Below are 25,904 nucleotides of genomic sequence, written 5' to 3'. Positions count from 1 at the left end.
GACACAGAGAGACACACAGAGAGAGAGACGGGGGAAAAAGACAGACAGGGAGACAGAGAGACACAGAGAGAAACAGAGAGAGACAGAGACACACAGAGAGAGTCAGACTTGTGCCCAACTGTGGGTCTGTACCTATGTATGCCCACGTGAAGAGATACAAAGCAAGGACTGTCCCTGTTTCGTCCATACCCCATAATGATTTGGACTCAGCATCATCTGGTCCCTGAGTCCTGGACCGTCCTCATGTGAGGCCTGAATCACAGTTCTAGGGCAGATGTTGGGGTGGGAAGATGTATCCTGTGGGCTCCACCTGAGGATCTGAGTCTAGGGGGGTCTCAGCTGTTTCCTGAGTGTCCCACAGCAGTTTCCTGTGCATCCATCCCCAGCAGTGCAGGGACTCTTTGGGTATCAGTGGGAAGATCATCTTAGAGAGAACCCATGGCCTGGAGCAACTTTAATTTCTGCCAGTTAAGAGGACGAACTGAGGAAGGGTGGCTTCCCCCTGCCCCCAGGTCCACTGGGCTTGCTTTCAGGGCCTCTGTTCTTTGTATCCTTTGAGGGTTGTTGTTTTCTTGTCTTTGAGGTGGGGTCTCACGTTACCCAGGCTGGCTTTGAACTTGCTTTCTAGCTGAGCCTGCCTCTTGCCTCCACCTCCCACGTGAGGTTTGGCCATCCATCCATCATACCAGGATTTGATTCCTCCACTTTGGAACATTTCCCTTTCTTTACTTTGCACAATGATCAAATGGAGCTGGGGCTGTAGCTGTGTGCCTGAGGCAGGACGCCTCACTTCTCTCTTGGTCTCCACAGACACGGGGTGCTTCACATCCTACAGCTCCGACAGTCTCTGCTGTGGCCACCCTCCTCCCAGGCCACCAAAATTCCCATCCCAGATAGACAATCGGTAGGAAGAACAGAGGGCACAGGCGGAGTTGAACGTTCATGTTTATTGTGGATTAGCCACCGCGAGGTTCTGCTGCAAAGGTTATTCCTCGTCGTGCATTTTCTGCTGAGAAAGGAATAAGAGATGTGAGGCCCAAGGGCAAGATGGCCTGGGGAGGAATCTCCAGGGATTTCAGTGGCTCTAGGAAGATACCCTTGGAAAGGGAGGGGTTGGGGCTGGTGAGATGGCTTAGAGATTAAGAGCACTGACTGTTCTTCCAGAGGTCCTGAGTTCAAATCCCAGCAACCACATGGTGGCTTACAACCACCTGTAATGAGATCCAATGCCCTCTTCTGGTGTGTCTGAAGACAGCTACAGTGTACTTAGATATAATAATAAATAAATCTTTTAAAAGGAAAGGAAAGGGAAGGATTAAAGCTCAAGACTCTTGAAGTCTCATAATGGCTGGGCTTGTAGTTTAGAACACAGACCTGGGGCTGCTTTGAGTGGGAGAGTGAATTCTCAGGTTATAGGTGTCTGTGGGACCCTCTGGTTGTATGTATTGCCTATTCTATGTCTAAATGTGCATGGGACACACATGGAGCTGCTCAGAGCATCATGCATGCCGCAGCATCCTGGTGGGAGCATGGGGGCTAGCGGTCCCAGGGGAGGAGCCCACCTTGGCACCGATGTCACGGCTCTTGGCCCGCAGCTTGTTGACCTGGGACTCGGCGATGTCCGCCCTCTCCTCTGCCTCATCCAGCTCGTGCTGCACCTTGCGGAACTTGGACAGGTTGGTGTTGGCCTGCTCCTCCTGTGAGTGGATAAAGGGGATGGGAGATTGGGGTGAGAGGAACTCTGGGATGGGCTCTCAGGTTCTCACGGTCCATGTCCCTGAGCCACTCCCCACTCAGTTCACACAACAGCCCATCCAGGATGTCCCGCTAGGCACCCTCCTCAGACGTGTTCAGGGTTTAAGATCCTTCATCTCCACCCACTGCCTGGAATGAACCTGGGCTGCCTGGCGTGCTCAGGGAGAATCCAGATTCACTGCATCTATTCCAGTTGTGCTTCACACAGATGCCTGCCATCTTGGGGGGGGGGGTTCTGCACATCTGTGTTCATCCTCATCACACCACATGCTTCTGTCCACCCAAGTGTCTTCCCTTTTACCCTGCGTTCAGTCAGGCTCCCGTCTGGGCAGGGCTCCAACTCTCGGCCCTTTGCTGTCCTGCATCTCCACGCTCTCCCTTGGTCTTATGGTGAGTGGGCCATAAGCAACTAGTGGGCAGATGCAGGGCACACAACCCTGAGCTTTGGAACTTAGGGTGCTAATACAGTTCTGATCATACACACAGAACAGACGTTTGAGCACGGTTAGAGCAGACGGACCCTTGTCTCGGCCCCTCTGTGGCCAATGCTCACTGGCAGATGCTCACTGGCTCTCACTAGTGGGTGTGTGGATAAGAGATAGAGAGACAACTCTGAACTCACCGCCTCCTCCGCCTGGCGCTTGTAGGCCTTCACCTTCAGCTGAAGCTTGTCCACCAGGTCCTGCAGCCGCATCAAGTTCTTCTTGTCTTCCTCTGTCTGGAGGTGGGCGGGAGGGAGGGAGGGAGGGAGGGAGGGAGGGAGGGAGGGAGGGAGGGAGGGAGAAGCCGGTTTTGTGGAGAGGAGCAACTGTGGTCATCAGTCCCTCCTCCCTTATTCTTCCCTCTCCTCAGGCCTCAGCTGCCTCTCCCTCTGGTGCCTCAGGTCAATGGGTTGCTGTTTCTCTTTGTAGGCCAAAGGGATTTTTCAGTCAGGGACCCACAAATTAATGAGTGTCCTGGTGGTAGAAGTGAGAGGAGGTTCCCAGAGCCACTGGGAACTTTGATTTATTTATTTATATTTATTTATTTATTTATTTATTTATTTATTTATTTATTTATTTATTTATTTATTTTTGGATTGGGGTTTTGCCTGCATGTATGTCTGTGTGAGGGTGTCTGACCTTGGAATTGCAGACAGTTGTGAGCTGTCATGTGGGTGCTGGGAATTGAACCCGGGTTTTCTGGAAGAGCAGTGAGTTCTTTGAATCCCTGAGCCATTTCTTCAAACTCCCCCCCAACTCCCAGACCCTCTTTCTGTGGTCATATGGAGACACAGGGTCTCTCTGGTGAATAGAGTTCCCTTGTAGTAACATGGGCACTTTCGGCCAGTGGGTGAAAGTGACCAGAAGAGGGATAGTAAAGAAAGCTGGCGCCATCTAGATTATTCTAACATAGCCAACTATTCAGGCACGTTCTCCTGAGTCAGAATTTGGGCAGCAGGGAGTGTGGCTCCAATGCCCCTTGGTCATTCCTGTCTCTGTGTCATGTTCTGAAATGTCATTGCCCCTTTGTCCGCAATAGGTCGGCACTCTCTGCCCTAGGCCTCTTGTATCCCCTTCTCAAGTGGACCAATTCACCCCTCTCAGGCTTCTCCTCCCAGACATTGAACATAGTAGGCCAGTGCCAGTCTCAGCTATGTAGATGGCATCCCCGGACACTCTGAGATGGTGACCCAAGGCCTAGGTGTCCTGTCAGTGAAACTGCAGCTGGCATCGAAAGGTGCCGGTATGGAGTGGCGCCTGGCATTAGTGAGCGGTGGCACAGCACAGCAGAGCCCCGTCTGAGCCCACGGGTGCGCTTGTAAAGCCATTGCTCCGTCCTGCCCTGCCCCGCCCCGCCCTGCCCCGCCCTGCCCTGCCCTGGCCGACCTGGTAGGTGAGCTCCTTGATGCGCCGCTCGCTCTTCCTCATGCCCTTCACTGACTCTGCATTGCGCTTCTGCTCGGCCTCCAGCTCATTCTCCAGCTCCCGGACCCGGGCCTCCAGCTTCTGCAGCTGCTTCTTGCCCCCCTTGAGGGCGATCTGCTCGGCCTCGTCCAGCCGGTGCTGCAGGTCCTTGATGGTCTGCTCCATGTTCTTCTTCATGCGCTCCAGGTGGGCGCTGGTGTCCTGCTCCTTCTTCAGCTCCTCAGCCATCATGGCGGCCTGTGCGCGGGAGGGGAGGGCGTGGGCTCTGCTGCTCAGGTCCTCGTGGGCTCGCTGCCCAGGCTAGGGAGATGCTGGTCTGGAGTGGGTAGGCGGGGAGGGGACTCACATCTGTGATGGCCTTCTTGGCCTTCTCCTCCGCGTTCCTACACTCCTGCACCGCCTCCTCCACCTCTGTCTGGAGCTGGGTCAGGTCTCCCTCCATCTTCTTCTTCTGGTTGATGAGGCTGGTGTTCTAGATATGAGTAGAAAAAAAAAAAAACAAATGCACACTTTATTGCTTAGTTCCATATTTTTGTTCAGAGAAAATTAGAAGTGGTCATTTAAAAAGAAGGAGGAGGAAGAGGAGGAGGAAAAGCTGCCTAAGGCTGGGGAGATGGCTCAGGCAGAAAATCACCTGCCACTCAAGCATGAGGGTCTGAGTTCAGATCCCTAGAAGCCACGAGAAAGCTGATATCGTGGTGCCCATGACTGGGCACCCCAGTGCCCAGAGGTGAGACCCAGATGGAACTCTGAAGCTCACTGGCCAGCCCACCCAGCCACATTTTTTTTGTTTGTTTTTTGTTTTTTTCAAGACAGGGTTTCTCTGTGTAGCCCTGGCTGTCCTGGAACTCACTCTGTAGACCAGGCTGGCCTCGAACTCAGAAATCCTCAGAAATCGCCTGCCTCTGCTTCCCAAGTGCTGGGATTAAAGGTGTGTGCCACCACCGCCTGGCCCCACCCAGCCACATTCTGTGAGACATTTTCCCTCAAAAAATAAGATGGAGACTGACAGAGGAAGATGCCCAGCATCAACCTCAGATCTCCTCATGTGTACACATACATCTGCACATGTACTGTGCACCCATGAGCACACACATGAACATGTACAAACAACACCAATACAAAAATTAAACAAGCCTGGCTTCCAGAATATTCCTCACTTTCCCTTTCCTTACGAGAGTGAATATAGTCCAGAAAGTTACTCAGCCCTGGAGCCAGACCCCAAACAGCTCGAGGTCTGCAGTTTTACCCTTGAGTGCTTAGTAATATATTTGCATATAGGAACAGGGCAGTATTCCAAGGAATATGGGAAGATTTCAAAGAATAACTAGACTAGAATAATAATGACCTGATTATAGTTAAAGTGTCCTTGACTAAAGTAGAAGGCACAGTCACTGGATGGTGTCATTTACACATATGCTAAATTATGGACCAAAACCACACAAGGAACTGCAATAGTTTGGCACAAAAACTCATCTGGAGTAGAACTGGATTCAATGGGAGTATGGAAGGCAGTGTCCTCCCCACTGTTTGCCTGGCAAGAAGATGTAGTTGTGCTTCTTCAAAATCTCTCTCCCTCTCTCTCTCTCTCTCTCTCTCTCTCTGCGTATGTGTGTGCATGTGCATATATGTATATATGTGTGTGTTTACATGTGTATGTGTATATGAGTGTCTATGTGCATATGTGTGTAAGTGTGTATGTATATGTGTGTGTGTATGTGTGTGCATGTATGTGTGTACATGTGCATGAGTGTGTGACTGATTATGTACATGTGAGTGCAGGTGCTCACAGAGGCCACAAGCCTCAGATCTTCTGGAACTGAAGTTGTAGAAGATTGTGAGCTACACTGACTTGGGTGCTGGGTACCAAATTTTTGGAGTCCCTCGAAGGAACAATAACCAGCCTTAACCACTGAGCCATCTCTCCAGCCCTGATTATGCATCTTTAAATCTCAAGCTCCTATCTTTACAAATCAAGTCAGAGGTTGTCTTGTAGATCAGGGTATCAGATGACAAAATGCAGTCTGTGGTTCCCAGATTTGTGACTCAAAGGCCATTCAGCCGTGACATACTTAGCTTCTACTCTCTGTTCCTCTTGCTCAAGACAATGGTTCTCCCAGCTGCTACTAACAGATGCGAGCTGACCCAAGATGTGAGATGCTGTACAAAGCTGCTTGACTTGCTCTAAAATTATCCCGGGCTCTGACTCTCAGTGGGTTTCTGCACAGAGTCCCTAACTCTGTCACCTGTGAGTGCAGCAGCTGCACCCGCTCGCTGGTCTCAATCAGCTCCTGCTCCGCCAGCTTGCGAGACCGCTCTGTCTGCTCCACCACAGCCCGCAGCTCCTCCAGCTCCGCCTGCAGCAGGGTGTTGCGCCGCTCCACGATGGCGATGTTCTCCTTCAGGTCATCATTGGCATGGACGGCGTCATCCAGCTGGAGTTGCGTGTCCTTTGGGGAAAATGTGATGGTAAAGGGCCTAGACCTTATGCCAACAGACCTCCCATTTTGGGTCTGGCACACCCGACCGGATCCCATCCAATGGCCTCTTGTCCTCAAGAAGATAAACACCTGTGTCATTCTCTACTCTCTGGTCCCAAGGCTTGACTGTTCCTCACACCTACAAACTCAGGAGGTAGGCAGTTCCCACTTTCTAATATTTATGTTAGCCCATTAGTTCATTATCTGTTACTCTCTTCTATTTAAGCATTAACCAGGCCCAGCCCTCTTAGCTTCCAAGATCAGACAAGATTAGGTATATTCAGAGTGGTGTGACTGAAGGCCTTTATCATCTTTCTGGGCACTATACATATTCCGACTCACCACCTTCTAGAGGCCTGGCTCCTGTTACCTTCAAGTGGGCTTGGGCATTCTTCAGGTGCTTCTGGGCCTCTGAGGCTATTCTGTTGGCCTGGCTGAGCTGGATCTCCATCTCATTGAGGTCGCCCTCCATCTTCTTCTTCACCCGCAGGGCCTCATTGCGGCTGCGCGTCTCCGCATCCAGGGAGGTCTGCAGGGAGTCCACCACCCGCAGGTGGTTGCGCTTGGCCTGCTCCATCTCCTCGTCCTTCTCTGCCAGCTTCCTTTCGATCTCTGCCTTGATCTGGTTGAACTCCAGCTGGGCACGGAGGATCTTGCCCTCCTCGTGCTCCAGGGAGGCCTGGACAGGGGAGAGGAGTCGGAGGTGGGTAATCGAGGCTGAATTAGTTGAGTTGGGTGTGGGGAATGAGGGGATGACAGACTTTAACCAGGACTGTGGCCTAGGAAGGAGCTGTGGTGATAGGTCCTACACCCAGACTGCTGTGGGAGAGGAAGTGCTGAAACTCCAGGGCCTCCTGACTCCTGGAACTTCCTCGGTAAAGGAGAGGATTCTGATTTCTCTTATCTTTTTGGTTGTGAGGCTAGCATTTAATGGCTGAACCATCTCTACAGCCTGAATTAGGACTTCTCAGTCATCAGGCCTTTGGGACTAACATAGCAGGAGTTCCTGACCCACCCTCAACCCCCCAAAAAAATCACAGAAAAATTTGAAGTGTCTATAGCCCCGGGTTCTTAGAAATGTGCAGCAGCCACGGCTAATACTTACTTAACTTGCTTAACTGTGATCTCATAATAATCTTAATCTTCATAATAGTCATACACACAATCTTATGAGGCTTATACATTAATTTCCCTTACAGATGAAGATAGCAAGGCACACGAAAGGTCTCAAGCCAGGGTTCAAACCCAGGTCATTTGGCCCTGGAGCCTGTGCTCCGACCCAATGGTTTGACTGCTGTTAGGATAGCCTAATTCTAACCGGGAAGCAAGCCTGCTGTCCTAAAAACCAGGCTGTGGCATTGTCTAATGTAAAGCTTTGGAGGCAGTCATGGTTCCTGGATGTGTGATCTTCTACAGAGGATGGGAGCCACTAGATTTGAGTTTTGGTGTCATGGTGACTTCTGTGAGGTGGGATACGGTAGGACAGACTGGAGAGGACAGAGACAGTTAGGCCCTCACCTCAGCCTCCTCCAGGGCCGACTGCAGTTCCAGCTTTTCCACCTCCAGCTGTTTGCGGATTTTTTCTAGCTCGTGCACATTTTTCCCCCCTTCTCCCAGCTGCTCAGTCAGGTCTGAGATCTCCTCTGAGGATCAGAGGACCAGAGAGATCAATACACCTTGCCCCGCTACCCTCTCCCAGCGGCCCTTCCCTGCCCCCCAGCTCGCCCACCCTGGAGGTTCTTGTTCTCCCGCTTGAAGGTCTCCAGGTGCTCCAGAGACTCCTCATAGGCATTCTTGAGCTTGAAGAGCTCTGTGCTCAGGGAGCGCGCCTCCTTCTGGGAAGACTCCAGCTCTGACTGTGACTCTTCATACTTCTGCTTCCACTCGGCCAGGATCTGCAGGGAAGGAGCACACTGTGTCCAGAGCTGCCCCAGGCCCTCTCCTGACTCAGCCCTCCTCCCCTGCCTCCAAGGAGCACTCTCTGGCCTTGAGCTGGCACTGAGCCCGCCCCACCAGCATGGATGGTGGGTGTCCGCAGCCTCACCATGAGCCTACCTTGTCAAAGTTCCTCTGCTTCTTGTCCAGGGCTGCGGCGGCGGCGTTGGAGCGTTCCACGTCCACCATCAGGTCCTCGATCTCGTTCTGTAGCCTGTGCTTGGTCTTCTCCAGTGAGGAGCACTTGGCGTTGACGGCCTCCACTGCCTCCTCTGCATCCTGAAGCCTTTGAGCCAGCTTCTTCCTGCAGCAGGGGGATGTATGTGACTGTACTTGGAGCCACAAGGCTGTGAGATGACCCCCTCCTTCCTAATGTTGATGAGAAAGACCCAGCTTCTCCCACAGTTCCCCACAATGTTAGAACCCCAGGCTAGAGGAGGTGAGGGCGACTGGGACCTAGAACAGTCTTCCACCACAGGCTGCTCAGACTCCCCCATACATACAGCACATCTGTGTGCTGCAACCCTCCCCTTCCCCTCCATGCCCAGGCTGAGTGATGATCGCTCCTCTGACCAATAAGCTTTTTGCTCGTCTTATACGTGAGTGTCAGGTATAACCCGGGCCAAAAGCTCACCCGTCAAAGGAAGTAAGCAGGGGCCAGCCAGGCGTAACAGGTTGCAGGACTCGGGCTTTCTCTCAAATACCTGCATGGCTCTCCAGGTCTCCCCATCCTCTGTTCTCCCACTAAAAAGTTCTTCCCTGCATCTACCCTGACTGTCTCCATGGCAGATGCTCTGCAAATCCAGGGGCAGTCACAGCAGACTCACTTGGCCTCCTCCAGCTCCTCCGTCCTCTGGATGGCATCCGTCTCATACTTGGTCCTCCACTGGGCCACCTCTGAGTTGGCCTTGGACAGGACACGCTGGAGCTCGGCCTTGGCCTCCATTTCTTCTTCATACTGTTCCCGCAGCAGGTCACAATCATGCCGGGCTGACTGCAGTGCGTGGGCCAGGGCGTTCTTGGCCTGGGAAGAGGAGGGCATCGATGAGATTGGAGCAAACCCAGCCCTCCAGCCTCTAGATTCTTATCCTACATCCTGAAGCCTTTAGTCAAGACCCAGACTCACCCATGTGAGGTGGATTCTCAATACCTTTGGGTGATTTCCATTTACCCACCTCTCTTCCTTACAAATAAGGAGTCATTAAATGACCAGGAGGACCGTTTAGTAGGTTAACAGGTTATCTCTGGCATCAGTGTGTCCAAGGATGCCACCGAGCCTGTCCCACTGCCATTGTCCGGGCCTCACCTTGCCCTCCTCCTCCAGCTGCCTCTTGAGGTCCTCCATCTGCTGGGTGTAGGAGAGCTTGCCTCGGGTCAGCTGAGAGATCAATGCCTCCTTCTCTTCCAGTTGCCTAGCCAACTCCCCTGGAGGTGGAATGAAGGGTTCTCGGTCATGGAAGCAGGAAATGGAAGCTACCAGGGGCAGGCTAGGGGATGGTTGGGGCACCCACCGTTCTCCGTCTGCAGCTTGGCGCGCTGCGTGGTGAAGTCATTGAGGGAGCGCTGGGCTTCTTCCAGCTTCACGCGGTATTCATTGGCCTGGTCCTCCAGTGTCCGGGACACTTTCTCCAGGTTTGCCTTCAGGTGTCAACGAGCAGATGGAAGGTGAATGTGGGAAGGGCCTGGACTGGCAGGGAGCAGGGGTTGTGTGGACCAAGACCAGAAGAAGGAAAGGAGGGCGAGGATGGGGAGAGCTCAGAGGAGAGGCAGGAGGGTGACATAGAAGGGACTCAGTCTGAAGAAGGAAATGCATTAAGGAAAGATTAGTAGATAAATGTGGGTGAAGGCTACAGAGAGGTGGGGTAGACTGGAGGTGAAGGCCAAAGGACACTAAAGGAGATGAGAATGGCAAGAGACGACACAGCTGCGCGGGGGGAGGGGCAGCTGCTGGGCGGGCCCACCTTGGCCTTGATGATCTGCTCCATGTTGGAGGTGACATCATCCAGCTCCAGCTTGAACTCGCTCTTCTCTTTCTCCAGCTTCTGCTTCACCCGCTGCAGGTTGTCTATCTGCTCACCCAGCTCGGCCACACTGTCGGCATGCTTCTTGCGCAGGGCCGCGGCCGTGGCCTCGTGCTGCAGCGTGGCCTCCTCCAGGTCCCGCCGCATCTTCTGGAACTCGGCCTCGCGCTTCTTGTTCATCTCGATCTGCACGGAGGTGGCCCCGCCGGCCTCCTCCAGCCTCTCGCTGATCTCCTCGAGCTCCCGGGACAGGTCAGAGCGCAGCTTCTCCACCTTGGCGCGTGCTGTGCGTTCGGCCTCCAGCTCCTCCTCCAGCTCCTCGATGCGTGCCTAGCAGGGGACACAGAGGCTCAGACCTGCTTCCCGGACCTCTCCATTGAGGCCCCTGCTTCAGGGCTCTAAAGGGAGCGCTGAAATTGTGTGGAGGATGCCATAGAGGCTGTAGGTAGAAGCAAGGGGTATGCAGGATTTCCCTGAAGCATCTGAGATTTGGCTTGAGCATCTGCAGCCTAAGTGTTGAGGATCTGTGTTTGGAGTGGGATTCTGAGATCTCCTGAGATTGTGAGCCTCAAAGAGCCCACAGTTTGACCTGACTCTGATCCACTCACTATGAGGTAAGGAAATAAGCACTCATTTTTTTTTAAACTAACATTTGTAGCAAGCTGCCTCAAGAACAGTTAAATACTCCTGTAATTATCTGAGCTAACCACAAGGTCTAGCCAACCATATTCCCCACACTTCACGGATTCCTTAGTTATGATCAGGCCTAGACTGTAGCTTGATTGCTCCTCTCCAAGCCAAGCCACGGATCAACCAACGAGATGCCCTCTTCTTCACACCCCTGCCTCATTGTTGTGGCCTTAGCCTTGGTCCTGACTGAATCTGGAGCTGGTCTTTTGCCTCTACAGAGAAGATTTGTGTGATTCTATTTTTTGGTGCAATGGGAAACTTTAATGAACTACAAAGTAGATCCTGGGGTAGGAGAGAGGGGGCCTACACCTCTACTCTCAAGGCGGGGAAGGTAGGACTTGAAGCACAGACAAGAAGAGGGAGGTGCTATAGCCTAGTGCCAAGATCTGGTGAGAGTAACGTTATTATCTCCTAGAGGCCAAAGAACTTGCCCAGACATGTGGCAGAAGACCCCGGGGGATGGTTCAGTATTCTGGGTAAAATAGGGAAGATGTACCCAAGAGGATGGGAAACCAAACCACGTGTGAGTGCAGGTAAGCCTCGGTTTACAGCCTTACTGCCACCTACTGCCATCGGCAGGTGAGACTAGTGAGTGCCAAGGAAGCCAGGTGACTCCCTCCGGGAAGGAGGAGTTGCCTGTGTCCAGGAATGCCTGCGGTTCTCAGCCTGTGATATAGCCTGGGGTCAGTACCCAAGGGCTGTAGACAGGGCAGCCCCTGGGAAGGGGATCTGTGAGGGTTTGCCTCATCCCTGTGCAGAGAGAGAATAGAGAGGATTGCAGAACTGAGCCCTCTCAGTTGTTCCAGAGCAGAACGTCCAGCAGGCAGAGAGCATCTTGGGAAAAGACGCCCTGTTAGTAGGTATGATTCTCCCCAAAACAGCTTTGCTAAGTAGATGGCTTATTCTTGCTCAATAACAGGAAAGCTAGTGTTCCTGTATTTAGGAGTGCTTGGGTCCTGGGCTGCCTGGAGTTCCAGACATAGTCTAGAATCTTAAGCACCCCCCATAGTCCCCAGGCTCTGAGTTCCCTTCAGTCACCATGGGCAGTCGGTCACCTGGTTTTCCTTCAGTTTCTTCTGCAGCTGAAGAGCCAGGGCCTGCTCATCCTCAATTTTACTGTTCTGCTGACTGATGTCGAACTCTTTCCTGGAGTAGAAGAGATGTGTAACTGACGGTCGTCCTTTCTCTGGGCCTGTCTTATTGCTCTGTGCCAGAAGCAGCCTCCCAAACCCTGGCCCAGACAGCAAAGGGCCTTGACTGCCCTCACTTTCCGTGTGCCCAGGGAAGCCAAGCCAGTAGAAATACAGCCCTCCGCGCCATGGTTACCAGGCCAGAGACCTATCCCTCGTCAGCCCCACCTGCCCACCACGGGCCATACTTCTTGAGCTTTTCTTCCAGCTGAAGCTTGTCGTTCTCCAGGTCCATGATGCTCTCCTGCGTCAGCTTCAGGTCACCCTCCAGCTTCCGCTTGGCTCGCTCCAGGTCCATGCGTACCTTCTTCTCCTGCTCCAGGGATCCCTCCAGCTGGCAGAGAGAAGGGAATGAAGAAATGCCGGAAAGGCTGGAAGTCACGGGGCGTGCCTTATACTTGAAGCCCATTGGGGTCGGTGCTCAGAGATTTGCCTGATGAGGAATCACAGAGAACAGAGACGCTCCTGGGGGGGTCACAGGAGTCAGATGTAGAGGGGGAAATTCCTCACCTATGGGCTCTGGCTACAACATCTTGATCTGAGAGAGGTGGAGCCTGGCTCTTATCACTTACGTCATCCACCTGCTGCTCCAGCTTGACTTTAGACTTAGTCAGGGTGTTGACCTTGTCTTCCTCAGCTTGCAGGTCATCCAGGGCCTGCTGGTGGGCCTCTTGCAGAGCTTTCTTCTCTTTGGTCAGCTTGGCAATGATCTCATCCAGTCCAGCCATCTCCTCTGTTAGGTTTTTAACCTGCCAAAATCAATCAATCAATCAATCAATCAATCCACATTGCCTTTAGGATCAAAGGATGTCACTGTGGAGACACCTATAAAGGTGCTACCAACTAGGCCCACACTCTGGTCTGGAAATCTCCTGGAGACCTGGGCTGCGCCCAAGGGAGCCGGCTTCACCTTGTTCTCTGTCGCGTGCTTTTCCTTCTCCACTTTGGCCAGCGTCAGCTCCAGGTCATCAATATCCTTCTTGAGCTCCGAGCACTCATCTTCCAGCTTGCGCTTCTTGGCCGTGAGCTCGGCGTTCATCTCCTCCTCGTCCTCCAGCCTCTCGGTCATCTCCTTCACCTTGGCCTCCAGCTGGATCTTGTTCTTGATCAGCTGGTCACAGCGCTCCTCTGCGTCATTGAGGTTGTCTTGTTCCTGGGGGGGAGGAGCGGAAGAAGTCATGGACGGAAGAGATTAAGGAGAGGAAAGACGCAGGGTCTTGTAAACGGCTGAAGCTTCTGGATTCCCGGACTCGGGAGACGAGATGGGCAATAATCCAGGAGACAGAAAGGGAGGGAGAAGAGAAAGCCACGCGGCTGGCTCCTCACCGCCTGCACTTGGAGCTGCAGGTCGTTCTTCTCCTGCAGCAGCGACACCATCTTCTCCTCCAGCTCCTTGCGGCGAGCCTCAGACTTCTCTAGTGTTTCTTTGACTCGCCCAAACTCCTCCTTCATGTTGGCCATCTCCTTCTCCGTCTCTGCGCTCTTCAGCAGTGGTTTGATCTTGAAGTAGAGCTTCATCCAGGGCCAATTCTTGACCCCCATGAAGGCACGAATGTTCCACTGGATAACCAGCAGGGCGTCCCTGAGAAGAAAGAGTGGAATCAGGAAGAACGCTAGAAAGATGTCTCCCGAGTCATGGAACTGGTTGCCCCGGCCTCCTCCATCTAAGCAAGTTTGTAGGCACAAAAGACAACGGGTGGGACTGGAGAAATGGCTCAGCGGTTAAGAGCACTGACTGCTCTTCCAGAGGACCTGAGTTCAATTCCCAGCAACGACATGGTGGCTTACAACCATCTATAATGGGATCTGACGCCCTCTTCTGGTCTGTCTAAAGACAGCTACAGTGTTCTCACATACATTAAATAAATAAGTCTAAAAACAGGGGAAAAAGAAAGAAAGAAAGAAAGAAAGAAAGAAAGAAAGAAAGAAAGAAAGAAAGAAAGAAAGAAAGAAAGAAAGAAAGAAAGAAAGAAAAAATATAAAAAAAAGACAACAGGCATTGTAGCCTCAGTCCCTGTGATTTCAACAAAAGCTCCTTATGCATTCCCCTACTGGGGCAGTAATAGTAACAGAAGCCACTGAGAGGCCTGCCGTTCAGTGTTCATTTTCAGGATACTTTCAAATACAAACTATGTAGCATTTTACATCTCAGAATGCCTGTGATAAATTTACCATGAAATTTAAAAAACAAAATAACCTTTTGGGAGCCCAGCTGCAGGGCAGGAGACGGAGCATTCAACCCCTGAGCTGGCAGTGGCTCCTCTCCACCTTCCCTGGGCCTCTGCTAGACGCAGCCACTGCTATTGAACTTGGTTTTCACTTTCTTACTTTAAAAAATGATTTTTTTTTTTTTGGCCGGGTGTGGTAGTGTACATTTTTTTATCCCAGCACTCAGGAGGCAAAAGCAGGTGGATTGCTGTGGTTCGAGGCCAGCCTGGTCCACATAGTAAGCTCCGAGCCAGCCCTGCCTGGATATGTAGTGAGACTCCCATCTCAGTTTTTCTTCTTCTTTTTTAAATTTGTGATTGTGCGTGTGTTGTATATAGTTACATGCATGTGAGTGTACATGCCCACGTGTGCCTAGAGACCTGAGGAGGACATTAGGAATCTTCCTCTGTCGTTCTCTGCCTTTAGGCACTGAACCTGGGGCTTGCTCCCCTGACACCCCCCCCCCCCCCCCCCCCGCTGTCTCTCTGCCCCGCGGCGCTGGGTTATGGGCTAGGCAGCCACACCCGGCTTTTCATGCGACTGCAGAAGAGGGAGCATAAGAGCTCGAGCTTGCACAGCTTTTAATTATCTGAGCCATTTCCTCAGTTCCTCACTTTCTTACTTCTTCAAAAAAAAATAAAGTGTTTTAAACAATGTACTTGTTTTAAACAAGTGTACAATGTACACTTCTGTTTTCATGCTTTCTGAGCTTTGTAGATAAATACTGTGTCTGCTTGTATGAACTGCTTTCATTCCCTTAGTGATGCAGGCTTTTAAAGCTCAAGTGTATCATTATACCACGTAACTGTAGCTTAGCCATTTTCACCGTTACATAGTATTTCACCAAATGGCTATAATACTATTTAACTCCTCTCTTTTAGATGGAAATTGTGGTGTTTCTAGGTCTCTGTCTTAAGATTAAGACTGCCATGAAGATGGATTTTTTTCCTCTTCTTTTGTCTCCTGATGTACCTGTGAAGGGTTTCTTTGTGAGACTGTGTTCAGGAATGGAATGGGAAGTATGCAATAATAAAATTAAAGACACAGAAACAGAGGGGATCAGTTAGGAATAAGGCGTGGCCCGCAGGAGGGGCGGGCAGTGTGCTCTATATGATCACTGAGTATTGTATTAAATTGTACAATTAAAAGTATGTGATAGTCCAACTTTAAGATCAAGAAGAGGCTGGCGAGATGGCTCATCTGGCAAAGGCATTCACTGTCAAACACCACAGACGGAGTCTGTCCCTGCGACTGAACACGGTAAAAGCAGAGATCTGATCCTGCATGCCTTCACACGCACCATGCCTCATGCATGGACACACGTGCACACATGCCTCGTATGCATGAGCACCCAAAAGAAACACAGGCATGTGAGCTATCTCTAAAGAGAGAGAGAATAAGAGCCTTTGAGGTGGCTCAGCGGGTAGAAGCTGTCTGATGGCCTCAGTTTATCCCTTGGGCCCACATAGAAGGACAACAATAAACAACAACAAAAGTCCTCTGTGGCTGGTCTACAGAGCACACACACACACACACACACACTCAAAAACCCTGTCTCCATAAATAAAAAGAGAACCAACTCTGCGATTGTCCTCTGACCTTCATATATGTGACATGTCATTACCCCAATACATAAATGAATCTAATTAAAAAAACTAAGCACATTAAAAAACAGAATAAAATGCTTTTCAAAATCGTATACTAATTTACACATCTGTAAACAACAGGACAGCCTTCTTAATTCATCTGGTGTTTTAAAGTGTCATGGAGTCTTTAAAAAATAGTTCAAGGCCTGGAGAGATGGCTCAGCAGTTAAGAGCACTGACTGCTCTTCCTGAGGTCCTGAGTTCAATTCCCAGCAACCACATGGTGGCTCACAACCATCTGTAGTAGTATCCATGCCCTCTTCTGGTGTGTCTTAAGATAGCTACAGTGTACTCATATACATAAAATAAATATTTTAAAAGGATAGTTGAAAATGAAATCCACTGCAGCAGACTCACTTGTCACATCCCAGCAAGCAGTGGGGTCAGGATCTGAACGCAGATCCTGTAACTATTCCACGCCCTCCTCTCATTGGACACTTGCTCCACGCCTGCCTCACCTGCGTTCCACTATCTTCTTGAACTCAATGCGCATGAGCTGGCCTCGGGCCTGAGCCTGGATTCTGGTGATGATGCGGCTCAGCCTCTCATCCCGCATCTCCTCCAGCAGCCCCAGCAGCCCCGCCTTGAAGAACACCTGAGGGCAGAACCAGCGCAGGGCACAGCATCAGCGGAGGGTGACCAAGGTAGAGGAGGGTGGAAGAACGTTCAGGAAGCTCCCAGGGTCCTGTCACCTAGGTCTGACTGTGGGAGTGGGGGAGGAGGGGGTGGAGCCTGTGTGCGTCGGTCTCCCATCTCAGCTGTATCACTCAGCATGGCTGCCTGCTCTACAGCCATCGTGTAGAGCTCCAGACTCACCTTGGTGTGACCAAACTTGTACTGGTTGTGGTCAATGTCCAGGGAGCCCAGCAGCTTCTCAGCCCCCTTCCTGCTATCAATGAATTGCCCCTCAGGGATGGCCGCTGGGTTCAGGATGCGATACCTTGGGAGGGAAGTTCTCAGAGTCATTTGCATTCTGCGTGGGTCTGCTCTGCCTATAAAATTTCAGGGACACCATAGACCCCTACTCCCACAAAGGCAGCCCACCCCTGGCTCCCTGAGCCCTGAGGCACCCCCTTACCTCTGCCGGAAGTCCCCATAAAGAATGCGGTTAGGGAAGCCCTTCCTGCAGATGCGGATCCCCTCCAGCACGCCGTTGCATCGCAGCTGGTGCATGACCAGGGGGTTGTCCATCACCCCTGAGGCAGCGGGGGAGATGGAGGTCAGCGTCTGGGTAAGCAGGTGCCAGGCAGCACCCCTAACTAAAGCCTTCCCTATGGCCCACCTGGAGCTTTCCGCTCATTGGGGATGATGCAGCGCACAAAGTGAGGGTGGGTGGTCTTCAGGTTCGTCATCAGCTTGTTCAGGTTTTCCTGGATATGAGTAGAGTGGAGAGTCAGGGGCCACATGAACCTTCCCTTGGGGCTCTGAGTTGGGGGTTCCAGATACTCCATCCCCAGAACCATCAAAAGGAAGCGGGTGAGTTCAGTCTCACAGTGTTAAATACCCCCCAAAATGATCGTGTAACTGTAGCTTCTCTCTGTCCCATACACAGAGTGTCGGGGTAGACTGTGCAGCCCGGAGGCTCTGGCCTTACCCACTACAGTGTTCTGGAATCTCGGGAGCCTTCTTACCCTGTGGAGAGCAGACACTGTCTGGAAGGACGAGCCTTTCTTCTTGCCTCCTTTGCCTTTTCCACTGTCACCTAATAACAAGGACCAAAGAACACGACTCTAAAAACACAGGCACTCCCAGGCAGGGCCAGGGCTCTGGTCTTCTGGGACTGTGTGACTTTGGGCAAACAATTTTCCAAGTCTATTTCCATGAGGGTGGAAGTAACTACCCAGTTACATCCAGTAAAAGCTGGGACAGGTGCTGGCTAAGACGCAGCCTCAAAGATAGCTTACCTGCAGGTGTGAAAACATTCCCAGTGAGTGCCCGGCCCTTCCACCTCCTGATGCCACCACGCCATACTCCTCCTGTTATCTACTCTTTTTATACTTCACTCTCATCATTTCCAACCACGCCCATTTTCTCCCTTCTCTGAACTGGAGGCCCAGTTGCCCTACCCTTCATTCATTCAGCAATCTTCCCAACACACATTAAAAACTCTTTATGCATTTTTCTGTGCTGGGTATCTGACAGCAATGTGTGTGCCATGTGTCCTGGCCTCCAGTTGTTCTCAGACTTCAGGAGCCAGGGATGTGTGCCCATACCCATGACACAAGGTAGGGAAATGTACAGGGAGTACAGATGGACTGTGCTGTGCTCTGGAGCCCGCACCTGTGGAAATCGCCTAGCCCACGGTAGGGGCTGCCCCCTTACCAGTGTCAGCAGACGCATAGGTGGAGAAGAGTGTAGCCATGAGCTTGAGGGAGGACTTTTGGTACAGTCCCACCACCGTCTCGTTGAGTGGGTCCTTGTTCTTTTCCAGCCAGCCCATAATGTTGTAGTCCACGGTGCCCGCGTAGTGGACCAGGGAGAAGTGGGCTTCCTGCTTCCCCTTGACATTGCGAGGCTTCTGGAAGTTGTTGGACTTGCCCAGGTGGTTGTCATACAGCTTGGCCTTGAAGGTCATGTCTGAGGCCTTGGGGAACATGCACTCCTCCTCCAGGATGGACATGATGCCCATGGGCTGAGAGCATAGAGCAAGGAGGGAAAGATGAGTAGTTACACTCCCAACTCCTGGGACCCCACACTCTGACCAGAAGGCTCTACAGACCTGCATTGCTGAAGGGTTAAAGGGTGCCTGGGCAGAACCTCTTGACCCAAGATAGGAAGACAATACTCCTAATTTAAGTCTAGTTACATCTGGATCTACCCCACATATTTTTTTCTTTTGCCCAGTAGCAAAATAGTTTTGTGTTCCTAATCAATCCCCTTAAAGCCTGCAAACAGAAACATTCTTCTTTTTCAGGCTAGGGACAGATGTGTGTCCACAGAACATGGCTACAGGGGCAGCCAGACCCCTGTCGGCAGCCATTTAAGGGTAGGCTGGGTAGATCCTAGTTCTGAAAAACACGTTTGCCTTCAGAGTATAGAATTATTAGTTTTTCTTGGGGCCAGAATTCTTTTTTTTTTTTCTGAGACAGGGTTTCTCTGTATAGTCCTGGCTGTCCTGGAACTCACTCTGTAGACCAGGCTGGCCTTGAACTCAGAATTCTGCCTACCTCTGCCTCCCAGAGTGCTGGGATTACAGGTGTGCACTACCACCACCCACCTGGGACTAGAATTCTTTTGAGAATTGGGTAAAGAATGGATGGACACCATTTTTCCCCTATGAAGATGCATATATGCCTTCCCTATACTTTAGTGGGATGAGAACCTTGGGTCTAGAATTCAAGTAATGAATGACTCAGCTCGCGGGAAGGTCCCTTTTCAGTGAACAGCGACTGATGCATGCAGGTCAGACACCTGCGCTCTGGTCTATAGTAAAAGTCAAGGCACACTGCAGTCAACCATTAGGCCACAGGGACAGCACTCCTCTCCTGAGGAGATGGGCTGAGAATTGGTTATTTCTCAACAAGCAGGAAGGGTATAAAGCAAACATTCCCAGTTTCAGTCTACGGCCTTTCCGTGATTGATGTTTCTTATGCGATGGAGAAGGGCCAGGAGTCACTGAGAGGTGACCATCATAGAGTGGAACAAGATTCAGGTTTGAGAGAAGAGAGCAGGTTGTGGGTGCTTGTGACCTCACAGTGCGTGAAGCTGGGTCTGGGGAGCAGCTTGGGATTCTGGGGATTCTGGTTTCCTGAGGGTAGAAGGGATGGGATGACTATTGTGAGCTGGCAGAGAAGGGAGCTCAGGTGTGGGAGACAGAGCTCACCTTCTCGATGAGGTCGATGCAGGCCTGCAGGTCCATCCCAAAGTCGATGAACTCCCACTCGATGCCTTCCTTCTTGTACTCCTCCTGCTCCAGCACGAACATGTGGTGGTTGAAGAACTGCTGCAGCTTCTCATTGGTGAAGTTGATGCACAGCTGCTCAAAGCTGTTGAACTGCAGGGGTGAGGCAGCCAGTCAGGCAGGCCGACCAAGGGTCTGAGTGGCCAGCAGGGTGGGTCAGCCTGGGACTGTGCCACGCACCTGCCCAAGCCTGGCACGGGCATGGCTGGTCCCCTCCCAGGACATGGCAGGGAAGGGAGGGCTTCTCCTGAGGGCAGGGACAGTGACTGACTCTATCCAGTCCCCCCTTGCCTGGCCCATGGCTGGCCCTCCACACATGACTGAAGGTCTGAGTGGGCGGGTGAGGAACAAGTGATGTCCCAGGCCAGGGCTCCCAGACTCACGTCGAAGATCTCAAAGCCAGCGATGTCCAGGACACCTATGAAGTACTGGCGTGGCTGCTTGGTCTCCAGGGTTGCGTTGATGCGCGTCACCATCCAGTTGAACATCTTCTCGTACACTGACTTGGCCAGTGCTCCGATGGAATAGTACACCTGCTGGACACTCTGCCCCTTGGTGACATACTCGTTACCCACCTTCACCCGAGGGTGACACAGGCCCTTGAGCAGGTCGGCTGAGTTCAGCCCCATGAGGTAGGCAGATTTGTCGGCATCTGATTGACAAGGAGAGCGGAAGCCCTTTCAGCACCTCCATTCCTTGTCCCAGCTAACTTCTGATTAGCGTGGCTGTGGGTCCACCCAGTCACCCCATCCCCCACCCGGTCTCTCTATCCCACAAGCCTCGGTTCCTCCAGTCACACAAGGGCTTGGCTGGGCTCTAGCTGAAGTGGAGGCCTGGGAGCGGGGCCGGTCTCTGGGTGAAGGCACTGACCATTGCATCTCGTATTTCCTAGTTTCCCCCTCTTTCTGAATTATAGTCCAGACGACTTTGCTGCCAAGCTAATTCCATAAGACTTGCTGGAAGAACCATTGGGCACAGCACTCAGTCCCCAGTGACTGTCTTCAATGCTTGGGGTCAACGTGCCTCTTGAGCCGTGCAACACCTAGGGTTTCCTCAACAGTGACAGCACTTCCCTCATACCTTCGGTGCCGTCGGGCTCCGCCTGCTCCTCCCGCTGCTTCTGTTTGAACTTCATGTTCCCATAGTGCATGATGGCGCCTGTCAGCTTGTAGACGCCAGCCTTCTCCTCTGCGGTGAAGCTCAGCACATCAAAGGCACTCTGGAACAGAGGGAGAGGATGGGTGGAGGGTGATCCAGAAGCTCTCCAGAACCCCCAAGGGCATCTCCAGGCTGCTCACTTACATCAGTGGCCAAAAGCTCTTCGGAGTCATCGATGGAGGCGACAGACACCTCTCCCTGAGAGACGAAGGCGTAGTCGTACGGGTTGTTGGTAACCAGCAGCATGTCTGTGCCAAGCAGAGAGGGCAGGGCAGGGATCGGGGGAAGAAGGTAGAGGAAGGGAAGGAGGGGAGAATGGAGAAAGAGTGGAGGGAGATAGGTCAGGGAGGAGATAGAGAAGAGGACAGTCAGTGAAGGCCGCAGCAGAGAAGGCACAGGCGATACAGGGAAGAAGCCCCAGGCCCCGGCGAAGAAGAAGGAGCACGCGTGTGGGAAAAGGAAAAGCATTGAAGGGAATAAGTGAAGGGGAAGGAGAGAAAACATGGCAGAGAAGGGAGGGAAGACACAAAGTGAGGAGCAAGGTACTTCACAGGGGATCAAGAGAGGTGCAGAGCAGCTAGGGGGAGGGAGGAGGAAGAGCGGATCAGAGGGAAGAGGGAGGAAGGAGGTTGGACAGAGCCAGGGGAGGAGCCCCACGGGTGGGTTCTGGGAACAGCAAGGGCAGTGGTCGGGTCAGGTTACCCAGCAGCTCCGGCTTCTTGTTGGACAGGATCTGGTAGAAGATGTGGTAGTTCCTCTCAGCCTTTAGCTGGAAGATCACCCGGGACTTCTCCAGAAGGTCTGAGGAACAGAGAGCGGAGGAGAGCAGGTGAGAGAAGAGAGGTGAGTTAGCAGAAGAACAGATCAGAGAAAGAGCTCCCCCTCCATGATGGTCATGAAACCCAGGAAGAGGCTAGTTTCAGTGAAGAATATTAAAGCCATGAGGTAGGCAGAGATCCAGGCGGAAGTCAGAGTGAGGGGATGGGGCTGCCCCAGGGGAGCAAGCATGGCGGCACTCACAGGTCTCTATGTCTGCGGAAGCCAGCTTTCCAGTGGCTCCAAAGTGGATCCTGATGAATTTCCCCTGTGGGGAGACCAAACAGAGTGAAGGCATTCGCCAGAAGTATGGAATCAAATCGTAGACTTTAGCCCAACCCAGAGTGTCCTGGTGGTTCTAGAATGTAAAAGGCCTATTTGGTGTCACAGTTTAGGATAAGAAAAGGCTGCTCACACCCAGATGCCAGCCAGAAGCTGAGGAGAGAACAGTGGCCAGGCTTACTCTGTGTCAGAGGCTTCGGGTTTGAGGCTCACCACACCCCCTTCATCCCCTCGGTGTTCTGTGAGGTAGATGTCATAAGCGAAGGACTTGGGAGGATGCTGACTTGCTCAGTATGTAGAAATTCAGGCCTTTGGCCCCAGAACATATGGAAATGTTGGTAAGAGATCTCAAATATGACCCAAATCAGCTCTGTTCATATCTGTGGACAGTTTGATCGCTTTCCAGGGTTCCCAGAACTCAAGGAACCAGACTGAGTCTCCTGAGTCTCTGCCTGCCTGCCTGTCTGTCTGTGTATGCCTGCATGTATGTATGTATGTATGTATGTATGTATGTATGTATGTATGTATATATATATATATATATATATAGATAGATAGATAGATAGATAGATAGATAGATAGATAGATAAAATGATACTCAAATTCCACGTGCAATATAATCAGCAAAATATATCAACTCTTGGCAAAATAGAACTCCCATTTTCTTGACATGTTTGAGGTCATTTATTGTATCTGTTCATATCATATTTGTGAGTAGCCCAGAGTCACTCACAAATCGGGAGGAATTGTCATTCCGGACAGTCTTGGCGTTGCCAAAGGCCTCCAGAGCAGGGTTAGCCTGGATAATCTGGTCTTCCAGGGTGCCCTGTGAAAGGAGCAGAAATTTGGGGGTTTATCTTCCATTCACCTCTAGACAGTTTTGGTTAGCGGGAGCCTAAGCTGATCCTCAGGGTAGGGTGAGGCTGGGTGCGCAGCCGATGAGTCCTCAGGTCTCAGAGCGCGTGTGTCCTACCAGGAAGATCTGCACGGAGCCTCCCAAGCCCTGCTCTTCTCCTGCATCTCCTGAGCTGAGCCTGTGACCCATCTCACCTTGTTTGCATTAGGATTCTCCTTCTTGCTACGGTCCCCTATGGCTGCAATGCTGGCGAAGTACTGGATGACACGCTTCGTGTTCACAGTCTTCCCCGCTCCGGATTCTCCGCTTGAGGCAACAAGGGACAATCAGAGCCCAGGAATTCCACCATTGTTCATAGGAAGTGCTCCACACCTGTCCTTTCCTAGCCTAGGCTATCAGAGCTCAGCACAGTATGAGATTTGCCTTCAAAAAAGAGCTTAGTTCCCTCCTCCAATACCGTTGCAATTATAGCCTGAAGACTCTCCTTCCCAACTGTACCAGGGGTCAGCCTGGCCATCCCCTCCCGAAACCCCTGTGGAGGGTTAATGCTATGCTCACGTGATGAGGATGGACTGGTTCTCCCGATCTGGAAGAGAGGAGGAGAGGCAGTGGGGTGAGGGATGAGAGTCCGGGTGAGATTTCAGGTTGGGGAGACCCAGGTTGGGGGGGACCCAGGTCGGGGCACCAGGCTTACCTGTCAGCATGTACTGATAGGCGTTGTCAGAGATGGAGAAGATGTGAGGTGGGGCCTCGCTCCTCTTCTTGCCCCGGTAGGCGGCCACCACTTCCGCATTGTACACTGGCAGCCACTTATAGGGGTTGACGGTGACACAGAAGAGGCCTGAGTAGGTCTGGGGTGGAAGACAGGGCCAGCATGAGGTTGGTAAGGGGAGACTACAACAGACGGTGGTGGCCACTTGAGCTGGCTCCCTTCATTCTACTAGGATGAACCAGGCGGGCAGGGTGAGAGGACACTGGGACTTTGGGGAGCTTTTTTTTTTTAACCACTGCTTTTCAAGTCCCCTGGCCTGTGTAGGCCTCTACCGAGTCCCAGCAGCGTGTAGCAGCCACTCACGTAGATCATCCAGGCCGCGTAGCGCTCCTTGAGATTGTACAGCACAGCCGGCTCGTGCAGGAAGGTCAGCATGGCCATGTCCTCGATCTTGTCGAACTTGGGAGGGTTCTGCTGCATCACCTGGTCCTCTTTAATGGTCACCGTCTGGAGAAGCAGAGTGGGCGATAGGACGGCAGCGCCCTTCCCATGGGCTCTGGTCAGATCTCGTTCCCCAGCCTTGTGCTCTTACCTAGTCACTCCCCTAGTCCTTAGCTGACAAAGGTTTCAGCTTCCTGCCCCGAAGTCCCCTAGGACTCAGTTCCCAGGTTATTTTCCTGCCCAAGGTCTAGAGATGCTCTAGGGTTCCTTTCTCCTGACAGCTCCTGACCCTGTCCAGGCATCATCTCTTCTCTGCCCCCATGTGTTAAACACACAAAGGCAAGGTGGGAGACTAGCAGCTCTAAAGTCCATGTACACTGTGCCGCGCCTCTGGGCCTGTCTCCTGAACATAGTTCTCATGATGACTGTGGCTCCAGGGAAGCCTTTTCTCCTACAGGACAAGCAGCATACCCCAACCCTGTACTCCATATCCGTCAAAATTGGGGGTCGATTGGCATCCATTTGCTATGTCTTGATGTCAATAGCTTCTGCCAACAGGGACTCAAGTGGTTTTTTTTTTGCAGTGGAAGAAGTGGTGGCTCTAACCAGTTTTAAACGCTGTTCCTTCATAGTGACCAGAGCTCACTGAACAGGGATAAATGGCAAGCCTTTGTGGGTGGTGACTATCAGTCCACACACCCTGAGGACGCAACATCCAGGCAGCAAACCTGTGCAGGACATGGCCCTGAGTGCTCCTGGTGAGCAGGGAGAAAGTCTCATGGCTAGACGGAGCATCCAGGGAGCAGAGGCTCCTGGGTATATATATATATCACTGGCCTCAGGAATCAACTCTCAGCTCAAAAGTTTCAGCTTTTTTGTTCATCTGGGTCTGAATTTGCTCTTGGTTTAAGAGAAGGGAATTTGAGAAAGTGAGCTCTTGGGAGAAACTGAGGCACAGACAGAAGGGATGCAAGTGCTAGGAAGGGGAGCTGCCTTTAATGCTGTGCTGCTGCCTTTGTATAAAGTCCTCCCCAAAGAGGAAGACAGTGTCTTTCTGGTAGGAGAGCATCCCTTGGGTGACACCCTGGTGCATCTGCTTAGGTCCTCTGAGAAAGTTCTGATCCTGGGGTTCTCAAGCGAGAGCATATATTGGCATCCCTACCTCTTCTCAGGTTCCTCAGCTCCCAGTACACTATAGGAGGATCTGTCCCGACCCCTTTCCCCAACTGTGCCCCGCCCCCGCCACACACACACACACACACACACACACACACAGCCATGTCTTGCCACCATTGCTCGTACCTTGCCGTTCTCAGTTTCGGCAGTGACCTTGCCCCCTTCCCGGGACACAATCTTGGCCTTGACATACTCTTCCTTGTCATCAGGCACAAAGCACTCTGTGCGGATGTCAAAGGGCCGGGTCTGGGCCTCTAGGCGCTCCTTCTCTGACTTGCGGAGGTACTGGGCCGCTGCCCCGAAGTCAGCCATCTGGGCGTCCGTCATTCTGTCACTCTTAAACTCTTATGGGGGAGAGAGGAGGGATCTGTCATTCCTGGTGTGAGTCAGGCTTCTATGTGAAGTCCTGTCTTTCCTACACCATCACTTCCCCGCCTCTTCTATACCATATCCTATGGCCCTCCCGCCAGGACTCCATGTAAAGTGTCTGCTTCTCTGCAAGAGGTCTGCGTGGGGTAAGGGTGACTGAGGTCTGCTAAGTGTGCTGGGCTGCTGGGCAGAGAAAGGGAGTGCTGGAAGTCTGGCTTCCAGAAGAATAGTGATCTGCTGTCTACGCAGGCAGGAAACTGGGGCATTCCCACCTGGTTAACTTTTCACAGAGAATCCTGAAGAATCTGGACCACAGCTGGAATGAAGCACCACAGAGGTGCAGCTGGGCGGAGAGAACAGG

At 52.1% G+C, this 25,904-nt stretch overlaps 1 protein-coding gene across 2 annotated transcripts; it reads right to left on the bottom strand.

Annotated features, from left to right (window-relative positions):
* Window positions 1–985: 985 nt before the first annotated feature.
* On the bottom strand, window positions 986–25,501 carry LOC127691542 (myosin-6). Of its 2 annotated transcripts, none has more exons than XM_052191465.1 (37): window positions 25,301–25,501; window positions 23,921–24,064; window positions 23,540–23,696; window positions 23,404–23,431; window positions 23,040–23,151; window positions 22,723–22,815; window positions 21,912–21,975; window positions 21,594–21,692; window positions 21,036–21,139; window positions 20,814–20,952; window positions 20,117–20,385; window positions 19,656–19,826; window positions 18,155–18,464; window positions 17,464–17,534; window positions 17,115–17,202; window positions 16,911–17,028; window positions 16,649–16,772; window positions 16,291–16,427; window positions 13,305–13,560; window positions 12,889–13,131; window positions 12,551–12,727; window positions 12,167–12,312; window positions 11,844–11,934; window positions 10,039–10,428; window positions 9,589–9,715; window positions 9,384–9,502; window positions 8,905–9,101; window positions 8,198–8,381; window positions 7,872–8,037; window positions 7,661–7,785; window positions 6,513–6,821; window positions 5,909–6,112; window positions 4,009–4,134; window positions 3,624–3,899; window positions 2,378–2,473; window positions 1,563–1,697; window positions 986–1,009 (listed from the first exon to the last, which is right to left on the bottom strand). In XM_052191465.1, exons 1-37 carry the CDS (start codon window positions 25,499–25,501, stop codon window positions 986–988), a joined length of 5,820 nt encoding a protein of 1,939 aa, XP_052047425.1. The 2 variants fall into 2 exon arrangements, with proteins under 2 accessions (XP_052047425.1, XP_052047426.1); XM_052191466.1 differs by having other exon boundaries at window positions 986–1,006.
* Window positions 25,502–25,904: the final 403 nt, after the last annotated feature.

This window comes from Apodemus sylvaticus, chromosome 8 (genome assembly GCF_947179515.1).
Source record: "Apodemus sylvaticus chromosome 8, mApoSyl1.1, whole genome shotgun sequence".
Classification (NCBI taxonomy): domain Eukaryota; kingdom Metazoa; phylum Chordata; class Mammalia; order Rodentia; family Muridae; genus Apodemus; species Apodemus sylvaticus.
Note: the sequence above shows the minus strand (reverse complement) of the source record. Positions and strands in the feature narration are given on the sequence as shown.

What these genes read in the sequence shown, in the direction of transcription:
- LOC127691542 (XM_052191465.1), bottom strand. Translation starts at nt 25,501, where the DNA reads ATGACGGACGCCCAGATGGCTGACTTCGGGGCAGCGGCCCAGTACCTC. An exon ending in CTGGCTTTGAGATCTTCGAC is followed by an intron (nt 19,827 to 20,116) that starts GTGAGTCTGGGA and finishes TCACCCCTGCAG; the next exon opens with TTCAACAGCTTTGAGCAGCT. An exon ending in CAGTGTCTGCTCTCCACAGG is followed by an intron (nt 17,203 to 17,463) that starts GTAAGAAGGCTC and finishes ACTCATATCCAG; the next exon opens with GAAAACCTGAACAAGCTGAT.